The 12,349-nt window shown below is 33.4% G+C and overlaps 1 protein-coding gene across 4 annotated transcripts in view; it reads right to left on the bottom strand.

The window, feature by feature from the left end:
• KIAA1328 (KIAA1328 ortholog) overlaps positions 1-12,349 on the bottom strand; it is a 326,771-nt gene that overhangs the window by 110,971 nt on the left and 203,451 nt on the right. For 3 of the 4 annotated variants that reach the window (XM_031028159.2, XM_081801332.1, XM_031028162.2), the window contains 2 exons: positions 10,797-11,470; positions 3,233-3,340 (listed from right to left, as the gene is read on the bottom strand). In XM_031028159.2, the coding sequence (XP_030884019.2) occupies positions 3,233-3,340; positions 10,797-11,470 (782 nt within the window). The remainder of the gene's footprint in view (positions 1-3,232; positions 3,341-10,796; positions 11,471-12,349) is intronic. The other variant, XM_006733328.3, reaches the window with a different exon arrangement.

The following is a 12,349-nucleotide window of genomic DNA, read 5'->3' on the forward strand; positions in this document are numbered from 1 at the left end:
AAAAAAAATTAGGAAAGAACACAAATATATGGAGGAAAAATAACATGCTACTAAACAATGAATGGGTCAACCAGGAAATCAAAGAGAAAATAAAAATCTCTATGGAGACAAATGAAAATGAAAACACAGCAGTCCAAAATCTTTGGGATACAGCTAAAGCTGTTCTAAGAGGGAAAATTATAATACTGGCCAATCTCAAGAAATAAGAAAAATTTCACACAAACAACCTAACTTTACACCTAAAGGAGCTAGAAAACTATGACCAAACAAAACCCAAAGCCAATAGAAGGAAGGAAATGGTAAAGATTAGAACAGAAATAAATGAAATAGAAACTAAAGAAACAATAGAACAGATGAATGAAACCAGGAGCTGGTTCTTTGAAAAGTTAAATAAAATTGATAAACCTTTAGCCAGACTCATCAAGAAAAAAAGAAAGAAGACTCAAGTAAGTAAAATCAGAAATGAAGGAAGAGATATGACAACCAACACCACAGAAATAACAAAGAATTATAAAAGTTATATGCCAACAAACTGGACAATCTAGAAGAAATAGATAAATTCCTAGAAACATATAACCTTCCGAAACTGAACCAGGAAGAAATAGAAAAGTTGAGCAGACCTATTATTAGCCAATGAAATTGAATCAGTAATCAAAAACCTCCCAACAAAAGTCCAGGACCAGATGGCTTCACAGATGAATTCTACCGAACATTTAAAGAAGAGTTAATACCTATTCTTCTCAAACTATTCCAAAAAATGGAAGAAGGAAAGCTTCCAAATTCATTTTATGAGGCCAGCATTACCCTAATACCAAAACCAGATAAAGATACTACAAGAAACCAAAAAAACCCAAAAACATCCCCCCCAAAAAACCCATAACCAAAACCAAAAAGAGATCCAAAACCAAAAAACTATAGGTCAGTATCTCTGATAAACATAGATGCAAAAATCCTCAACAAAGTATTAGCAAACCAAATCCAATATTACATTAAAAAGATCATTCACCACTATAAAGTAGGATTTATTCCAGGGATGCAAGAGTGACTCAATATTCACAAATCAATCAATGTGATACATCACTTTAATAAGAGAAAGAATAAAAACCACATAATCATCTTATTAGAGGGGTTACTATCCAAAGTATATAAAGAACTTATAGAATTTGACACCAAAAAAATGAATAATTCGATTAAAAATTAGATAGAGAACCCGAATAGACATTTTTCCAAAGAAGACATACATATGGCCTACAGACACATGAAAAGCTGCTCAACAACACTAATCATCGGAGAAGTGGAAATCAAAATCACAACGAGATATCACCTTACATGTGTAAGAATGGCTAAAATAAAAAAAATACAAGAAATAACAAGTATTGGCTAAGAAGCAGAGAATAAGGACCTCATGCACCATTGGTGGGAATGCAAATTGGTGCAGCCACTGTAGAAAACAGTATGGAATTTCTTCAAAATATTAAAAATAGAATTACCATATGATCCGGTAATTTCAAACTAAAAATGGTTGAGATGGTAAATTTTATATTATGTGTATTTTACCAAAATTAAAAGAGGGCAAAATTGTATGAAATGAGAATTCTTGGGTTCTGCTTCTAACACTGGCTGAGTAGTATCTATAGGACCAAACTCCCATAATTAATAATATAAACTCTGGGAGGAAAAAACAAAAAGCAAAAAAAACCAAACCTGAAGCACTGAAGAGTCAATGAAAACAAGCAGAAACTGGAAGAGGATCAGCACTTGAAAGAAGACAGTGGCATTGGGACTTAAAGAACCAGAGGACAGAGTCTGAGCTGACCAAAGCACCTGAAAAAGGAAAAATCCTGGAGAGGTCAGAGAGAAAGAGTGAAAGCTTCAAATTCTGTGTAACAACCCTGCCAGTTCTGTCTGACTCCTGAACTGCATGCAAATGAGGCAGACTCAAACATCCATCCCAGTTAAAGTTAAAAGAGCTCAGCAGTGATTTTCACTGTTACTCAAGGGAAACAGAGGTTGGAATTTGAATTCAGTTAACTGCTTGCTAACATAAAAATTAACATTGTTTAGAGAACTATAACTAAATTCCAGAGTCATTCAAAATACCAGGAAACATAAAAAATTGCTAGATGTACAAAGGAAAACATGACCAATGCTCAAGAGAAAAGTTGATCAATGGCAACAAATCCCAAGATGATCCCGGTGTTAGAACTGGAGACAAGCATTTTAAAGGAAAAATGTATTTGTAATGAATAAAAAAGGAAAGTTCAGCAGAGAAATAGAAATTCTAACAAAGATCCAAATGAAAATTCTAAAACTAAAAAATCCATTATCTAAATAAAAATAAATCATTCTATGGGCTTAATAGCAGATTGGAAATAACAGAAGAGTTGATGAATTTGAGAACAGATCAATAGAAATTATCCACTATGAAGAACAAAGAAAAAAAATTCTAAAAAATTAGCAGAGAGTCAGGGACTTCACTAAAGGCCTAATATACCTATAAATGAAATCCAAAAAGGAAAGAAGAAAGAGAATAGGCAAAAAAATTTTTGAAAAATAATGGCCAAAAATTCTTCAAATTTCATGAAAAGAGAATTCTCAAACACAGCTTTGGTGGTGAAAACTGATTTAACTTTTATGGAAAGCAACTGGGTAATGTGAATCAATCTTAAAAGGATTCATATATACTTTGAGTTAGTGGTTCCATTTATAGAATCTATATCAAAGACACAGGTAGAGATAAAGTAAAAAATTTATTCATAGAAATGTTCTTCAAGGCATAATTTATAATAGCAAAAGCCTGTATTATCCAATAACAGGCTAATAGAGAAATATTTGTCAATAAATATTTGTTGAATGAATTAATATCAAGTTTTCATAAAATAAATTATGATATCAGAAAATATGATTCAGTGAAAAAAGCAAAAATCAAAATTCTGCATAAGCATAATCCCTCTTACTCAGTATAGAATATATTATTATAAAAGAAAGACAGAAAGGGGGAGAGGGCTCAAAGGATCATCTCTGAATGGTAGGATCATGAATGATTATTTTCTTCTTTACACTTTCCTATATTTTTAAAAAAATTTATAATGAGAATGTATTTATTCATATTATCAGAAAACTGATATAAACCTATATAAAGCTATAAATATATACCAAACATATCCTTAATATCTGTGCCTTAATATCTGTGTCCTACATGTTCTTTCTTTCACCCATTAGTCAGGTTTACCTTGGTCCAGAGTCATCCCCATTCATATCCAGATTGAATTCTCGGGGTTTGGTAAACTCTTTAGCAGCAAGGAGTTCTCTTGACTTAAATACAGCTTGAGTTCTTAACCTGAAAAAGTAAATTTAGAGAATTTCTAATCCTGTGGAACCTAAGAAACTGAATGGTAACCCTTGGAAGACCATATTCCTTCAGCTAGACCTCCAGAGATTATTTTCAAATTAAAACTCATTTTGTCAAAATAAATGGGTACTTCCTAAATACACACATGATGTAAATAAAATAAAATAAACACAAATCCATTTTACAGGAACTTAAATTTTCTTTATTTATAGAGGAATTGGGAGAGACTGAGTTGGTCAGATTATCATTCAAAATGTCAACATTATAGATGCTTTAGGAGTACTTTAAATTTCTCTCTATTCACTCCTAAGCAAGTGTATTTTGATCACCAGAGTCTTAATGGGAATTCTAGTAACACCAAGTATCATTGACCCTGCCCAATGTATCCATAGGAGGCAACTACTTCCCATATTGACAATTCAAAAAGCTGGGCCTATGTCTCACTGACCAATGTGTTTTCTCAGGATAACAGAAAAATGTCCCTCCCCTGCCAAAACTGGAAGAAATTCTATCTAACGATGCTAACTTACTCCCATCTTTGATGTACTGAGGAGGGAAGGCATCTAAAGAAATTAGCATGTTCTACCAGAAGTTTGGGTAGCAACTGATCACTGGCACCTAATATGTGACCTCTTCTACCCATTTTTCTAAGTTTTTTAGAAATATTCTCTGGTTCATTTTTAGAAATGAAATCTGTAGAAGTATATTCTTTAACTATGAAATAAAACCATGAAGAAGAGAAAATATTATTAAAACAGTATCATTTCCATCATTGTCAAAGACACTCTTATAGCTGCAACTAACTATGTACAGTAATATACAAAGAAAAATGTGCAGATTAATTACCCTCTAGGAACTTAAAATTTAATAATAATATTTGGTAGTGACATATAGGTAGGTAGGTAAATGCAGAGAGGAGGGGTAGCTCTACTTATATCAGACAAAATCGACAAATCAAAACTTGTAAAAAGAGACAAAATCACTATATAATAATAAAAAGGTTGATTCATCAAGAGTATATTAGCAATTGTAAATATATATGTACCTAACATTGCAGCACCCAAATTTATTAAACAAATACTAACATATCTAAAGGGAGAAATAGACAACAATACAATAACAATAGATGACTTCAAAACCCCACTTTCAACAATGGATAGACCATCTGAACATCAAAGAAACAGTGGACTTGAATATACTTTATATAAAACAGACCTAATAGACAGATGCAGAACATTCCATCCAACAGCAGCAGAATACGTATTCTTTTCAGGTATAAATACAACATTTTCCAGGATAGATCATGTTAGGTCACAAAACAACTCTTAACAAATTTAAGAAGACTGAAATCATACCTTTTCCAAACACAATGGAATAAAACTAGAAGTCAGTAAGTAACAGGAGGAAAGTTGGAAAATTCACAAGTGGAAATTAAACAATACACTCCTGAACAACCAATGAGTCAAAGAAGAAATCAATAGGGAAACCAAAAAATATCTTGAAACAAATGAAAATAGAAACACAACATGCCAAAACTCATGGAATAGGTCAAAAACAGTTTTAAGAGGGAAGTTTAGAGTGATAAATGTCTATATTAAGAAAAAAGAAAGATCTCAAATAAACAACCTACATTTACACCTCATGGAACCACAAGAAGAAAAACAAACTAAGGCCAAAGTTAGCTGAAGGAAGATAATAACAATGACCAGAGCAGAAACAGAGACCAGAAAAATAATAGAAAGGGTTACTGAAACTAAAAGCTGGTTTTCTGAAAGGATAAACAAAATTAACAAACTCTTAGACTAAGAAGAAAAAGAGAGAAGACTCAAATAAAATCAGAAATGAAAGAGAAGACATTATAACTGATACCACAGAACTACAAAGGATCATAAGAATCTAATATAAACAGCTTTATGCCAAAATTTGGATAGCCTAGAAGAAATGATAAATTCCTAGGAATATATAACCTACCAAGACTTAATGACGAAGAAACAGAAAATCTTAACAGACCAAAAATGACTAAGGAGATTTAAATCAGTGACCAAAAACCTTCCAACAAAGAAAAATCCAGGACTGGAGAGTTTCACTGGTGAATTCTACTAAGCATTTTAAGAATTAATGCAAATCCTTCTAAAATTCTTCCAGGGGCACCAGGGTGGTACAGTCAGTTAAGTGTCTGATTCTTGGTTTTGGCTCAGGTCATGATCTCAGGGTTGTGCGACTGAGTCCTGAGTGGGGCTCTGAGCGCAGAACAGAGTCTGCTTGAGGATTCCCTCTCCGTCTCCCTCTGTCCCCCATCCCCATTCTCTCTCTCTCTAAAATAAAATAAATACATCTTTGAAAATAAAATAAGGGGCGCCTGGGTGGCTCAGTCGTTAAGCGTCTGCCTTCGGCTCAGGTCATGATCCCGGGGTCTTGGGATCAAGCCCTGCGTCAGGCTCCCTGCTCAGAGGGAAGCCTGCTTCTCCCTCTCCCACTCCCCCTGCTTGTGTTCCTGCTGTCGCTCTCTCTCTCTCTGTCAGATAAATAAATAAAATCTTAAAAAAAAAAAAAAGATTTAAAAATAAAATAAAATAAAATAATTCCAAAAAATTTAATAGGAAAGAACAGTCCCAAACTCATTCTATAAGGCAGCATTAGCCTAATACCAAAGCCAGTTAAGGACACTACAAGAAAAAAAATAGGTCAGTATCTCTAATGAATATAGATGAAAAAAAATTCTCAACAAAATACTATCAAATGGAATTTACCACATTAATAGAATAAAGGATAAAAATCATTGATCATCTCAATAAATGCAGGAAAAGCATTTAGCACAATTTAACATCCTTTCATGATAAAGCTCTCAAGAAATTGAGTATAGAAAGAACATAACTCAACATAATCAAGGGCATATATCACAAGCCCACTACTAACATCATATTCAATGGTGAAAGGTTGAAAACTTTTCCTTTAAGATCAGGAACAAGACAAGGATATCTATTCTTCCCACTTTTATTCTACATAATACTGGAAGTACCAGCCAGAGTAATTAGGCAAGAAAAAGAAATAAAAGATATCCCAATCAGGAAGAAAAGTAAAATCATCTCTGTTTGCAGGTGACACAATCTTATATATAAAAAACAATGAAGATGCCACCAAACAACTGTTAAAACTAATGAACGAATTCACTAAATTTACAGGATACAAAATCAACATACAAAAATCAGTTGCATTTCTATACACTCACATGAACTACCTAAAAAAGAAATTAAGAAACTAATCCCATTTACAAATGAATCAAAAACAACAAAATACTCAGAATGAAAAATTAATCTTAACTGGATTAAAGACTTAAATGTAAGACCTGAAACTGTAAAACTACTGGAAGAAAACACAGGGAAAAAGCTCCTTGACATTGGTCTTGGCAATGATTTTTTGGATTTGACACCAAAAGCTCAGGCAACAATAGCAAAAATAAGTGGGACCACATCAAGATAAAAGGCTTCTGCACAGCAAAATAAATAAATTATAAAAATGAAAAGGCAACCTATGGAATGAGAGAAAATATTTGCAAATTACATATATGATATGGGATTAATTATATATATGATAAGGGTGATCAGGGGTTAATATTCAAAATATACAAGGAACTAACACAACGCAACAGCAAAAAACCAAATAACCCAATTAAAAAATGGGAAGAGGCACTGAAAGGACATTTTTCCAAAGAAGACAAACAAGTGACTAACAGGTACATGAAAAGATGCTCAACATCACTAATTGTCAGGGAAATACAAATGAAAACTACAGTGAGATATTGCCTCACACCTGTTCGGTTGGCTTTGATAAAAAGGAAAAAAAAGATAACAAACGTTGGGCAGGATATGGAGAAAAGGAATCCCTATACACTGCTGGTGGGAATGTAAATTGGTACAGCCATTATGAAAAACAATATGGAAGTTTCTCAAGAAAATTAAAAATAGAACTACCATATGATCCAGCAATACTACTTCTGGGTATCTGTTCAAAGGAAATGAAGTTAGTATCTTAAAGAGATATCTGTACTCCCATGTTCATTGCAGTTTACTTGTAATGAAAACAACCTAAGTGTCTGTCAACAAATAAATGGATAAAAAAGATACATAAAAATACATATATATTATTCAGTCATGAGAAAGAAGGAAACCCAGACAGTTGTAACACCATGGACGAACCTAGAGGAACATTATACTAAGTGAACACATGAACATACCAAAACTTGTGAGACATACTTAAAACAGTGCTGAGACAGAAATGTATAGCACTAAATGCTTCCACCAGAAAAGAAGTCTCCAATCAACAATCTAAGCTCCCACTTTAAGAAATTTAAAAATAGAAGAGCAAGATAAATCCAAAGCAAGCAGGAGGAAGAAAATAATAAAAGAAATGAATGAAATAAACGAGACCAGTATTACCTTGATAACAAAATTAGACAAAGACAGTACAAAAAACAAAAATACAGACCAAAATCCCTCACAAAGATTGATGCAAATGCCCTTAACACAATATTAGTAAATGGAATTTGGTAATATATAAAAAGTATTTTACGCTGTAGCTAAATGGGGCTTATTTTCCAGGGATGCAACACTAGGGCAATATTCAAAAATCAATAAATGTAATCTACCACATTAGCAGGCTAAATTTTAAAAAATCACATGATCACATCAATTGATGCATAAACAAGATTTGAGAAAATTCAACATTCATGATAAAAACTTTATATAATCTATAAGAAAAAAATTGATAAATTAAACTTCATCAAAATTAAAACCTCTTGCTATGTGAAAGATCCTGTTAAGAGATTAAAAGGATAAGCTACAGAATAGGAGGAAATATTTGCAATCCACATATTTGAGAAAGGACATATCTAGAATATATAAAAAGCTCTCAAAATTCAACAGTAAAAAAAACTTAAGCAATCCAATAAGAATAAAGACAAAAGATATTAAAGAAACAATTTACCCAAAAAGATGGAAGAAGGGCAAACAAGCAAATGAAAAGATTTTCAACATCATTAGTCATTTGAGAAATGTAAATTAAGACCACAACAAAGTATCATTAAACACAGATTGGAACAGGCAAAATAAAAAATTTGTGACAATTCCAAATACTGGTAAGGATATAGAGAAAAGTCCCTTATACATTGCTGGAGAAGAAGTATTTTATACTAAATGCATAAGCTAAATGTAGATTTAATTTTTTTAAACTAAATAGACACTTATCATATGATCTAGCAATCACAGTGCTAGCTTTAATTTGTAGAAATGAGAACCTTAGTCCACACGGAAACTTGTATAAAAATGTACATAGCAGCTCTATTTGTAACAGGCAAAAAACCAAGTTGTCCTTCAAAGATAAATGGTTAAACAGATCATGGTATAACCATATCATGGACGACGACTCTGCAATCAAAAGGTACAATATATGTAACAACCTAGATGGATCTTAAGAACATCGTACTGAGTGAAAAAGGCCACTATCAAAAGTTCACAAAGTGTATAATTTCATTTATATAACATTCTCAAAATGCCAAAATTATAGATACAGACAACAGATTAGTGGGTTCCAAGGATTAGGGATGGTGGGGGCAGAAAAGGGTAGGCAACTCAAATAGGGTAGTAAAAAGGAAATCTTGATAGTGATGAAATAGGTCTATATTTTGATTGCTGTGGTGATTATGCAAGTCTATATACATGTAAAATGGCATAGAGCTAGACACACACATTGTACCAATGTTAATTTACTAATTTTGACATTGCATTATAGTTATGTAAGACATAGCCATTGGGAGAAACTGGAGGGGAACCTCTACTGTTTTTGCAACTTCCTGTCAATCTCTAATTATTTCAAAATAAAAAGTTTATAAAAGCTCTATAAATATGTATAAACTTTTGCAATTTATACATAAATGAAACTTGCTCAAAAACTGTTTCATAGCTCTCTCATCTTTAAGCTAGGATGATCAAGAGAACAATAAAGACTTTATTGTCGTTATGCAGCATTATTTCAATAAACAGTGCTGTTCAAATGAACATGATACCTATTCTAAAATTATCCATTCTCCCCTGCTGGACTGTGCCCTCTTTAAAGACCACATTTGATTCATTTTCTATACTAAGCGTCTAGAACCATTTCTGACATATCACAGGCATTTTATAAATGTTTGTTAAATAACATTCTTAGGAGAGACGACACATTAACTGGAGGATTAGAGACTGGGGTTATAAAACTGAAGCAACCTTTTGGAGTTTGGTGACAATCTTGTTGTAGGAGCCTTCATTTTCAGTTACGTTAAATGCCTCCAGCTTTCAACAATGAAGAACAGAACTGTCTGACCATAAATGAAGAGAAAGAGGAAGAGCATTTCTGGTTCCAAGAAAAGTATTACACTCATGGAAAAATGTCAAGATGGAACTCTCAAAGAAATTAGAATCTAAAAAATATTAGGCAGAATCTTTAAGTGAGAGAAAATTAAGAAGTAAAAGAAAATAACATTCATATTAAGTGTGTCTGTATAGGATGTATGAGTGTGTATAAACGGGGAAATAGTAAGTTTGATCAAGAAGGAAATGGCAGGCATATACACAAGCATTTCCTTATGACAACTTCTAATTTATTTTTTAAAGACATAAATTACATATTATGTTTAAAATATGTTATTTTAACATTCTTTCATCTTCAATTCCGCTGGCGGAATATGTTAAATATGTTAAATAACATATTATTATGTTTAAATATAATTGTGTCTGATTTATTAATAATTTTGCTTGAATAAATTAAGATGGCAAACTTTATGATGCTGCATGGAAAACTATGCTGAGCTACATAATCTCAAAATACCAATTTAGTTTTTGAAACACTGTTCTTAGGGAAGAATTGTTAAGGGAGGAAGAGTTTAAATGTGGGTAAGTTTGTAAGAATTGGTTATTGAACAGGTTATGCTTCATGATGAGAAAAGGCTGAACTGAAAAGGCTCCTATCATTTGTTACATTTTATATTATGGTGGATACACATAAATATGGAATGGTGATAGTTAATCACTCTGCTTCACAATCTGATTCCACATCCTGAAGTCTCAAATTCTTACTTAATGCCCATTATTCTCTATAATGACCACAAACAGCAAAGGGTTTTTATACAATCATTTCTTTTAAAAATATTCCCTTTGGAATCCAGCAAAAATGACAATGGACCACTCAGAAGTAGATATTCTAAGCTAATATTCTGGAAGACAAGGTAATCTTCCAAGTCTTCCAAATAAGACAGTGGAATTTACTTAGTTGTCCTAGTGAGCATGCATCTTGAGCAAGCCAAGCCCCTGAGGAACCTCTGTTCCTTCGCAAGTGTTAGAGTAGCACAACAGTTACTTTACACCGTGTTCTCCAAGCTACAGACATTGCTGAAAGAACAAATAAGACTCACCAATTGTAATCCAGTCGAGACTGATGAAGCTGCTGCTGTTTTAGGAGAAGCTTTGTCTCCTGCTGGGTCAGCAGATGCTGAAGGCGCTCTTTTTCAATTTCCAGCTCCATTTTCTGAAGCATAAGTTGCTGTCTTCTATTTTCTGAGACTTGCTTTTTGACATCAGTTTCACCAGACTGCTGGGTCCCTTGACCATGTATCAGGGATGTCCAGGAGAGCCCACAATAACTGCATGATTCCAGATGTGTTCTGGAATATTGAGGGGCCATGTGTGTAGGATGGCTTTCATGAATAGGATCGACATTTTCAGAAAGCCTATGACCACAGCACTGACTGGATGGAGTGGGCTTCAGGGGTTGGCATTCTTTCATCTTCAATTCTGCTGGTGGAACCTTCTCTGTAGGGACTGCATCTGCTAGTTTTCTCCCCGGGGATCCATAATCACATGTTCTGGTCTTTGATGACACCCTGTCTAGGTCTGTTTTGGGATAACGGAAGTCTGCTGGTTTCAAAGAATTATTCCTAAACTGCAGAAGGGTTTCTGAAGCTGAGTCCTGGTTTGCAGACTTAGGCCTCTGCTTGGTTTGATAGCAGGATTGTGATTTGGCTACACTCAAGTAGGAACCATCTAATTCCATAGCTGAAGACTGAAGAGTGCTTTTCCTACTGGATACCTAAAAGGAACCACAAGATCATTTGTCAAATAAGAGTACACTGAAATGAGCTCTTTTGGCTTTTCAGAAATCAATGATATATGTTTACCAAACGAAGTTGTTGTTTTGACTTCTTAAATAATAAATGATCGTATTCACACAGCTAAACAGACATGTGCCACAAAGCTAAAACCATTTTCAATCTACATTTCAGTAAATCCACAGGGATGAGAAAAAGAAAGTGTTGCTATTTGCTGCTTAAGCAAGATGACAGGATGTTGCAAATAATGAGGGTTACATAAAATCAACTTTGAGAAGAGACAAAAACATTAAATGTTAATGTCTTAAAATGTTTACTTTTAAATACTAAGCCAAGAAATCCATTCAGCCACCTTAAATACCCTTTCTAATGCCCTTTGTCCATTACACACAATGAGATTTGTTGTAAAACATTTCATCTTATCCTGAATAAGATGTTAGTTACTGCTAGAAATTTGATGAGTTTTTATAAATATCTTTATAGCACACAAATAAAACCAAGCACTTTCCAAAAAATATGATTCTAATCAAAAGCAGTTATTTAAACACAAAACACATTTAATTTCAGCTATAAACATAAGTGATTTTTCAATTAAGCTGTTCAAGTGATTATAGCCTGATACAATTCACGCAGAAAGGAAGTAGTTGCAGGCCAATAGAGTGAGCTTTCTGGTTTTCTAGCCTCAAGCTCTATCAGAGAGAGCAAAACTTAGTTTATATCAGTGATCCTCAAACTTTAGCATGTATCAGAATCACCTGGAGGAACTGTTAAACGTGAATTGCTGGGCTTCATACCCAGAGTTTTGCATTCAGGAAGTCTGGAGCAGAGTTGGAGAAGCTGTGTTTTTAGCCAGTTGCCAG

Source organism: Leptonychotes weddellii, chromosome 13, assembly GCF_054177405.1.
Source record: "Leptonychotes weddellii isolate Sample4059 chromosome 13, ASM5417740v2, whole genome shotgun sequence".
Classification (NCBI taxonomy): domain Eukaryota; kingdom Metazoa; phylum Chordata; class Mammalia; order Carnivora; family Phocidae; genus Leptonychotes; species Leptonychotes weddellii.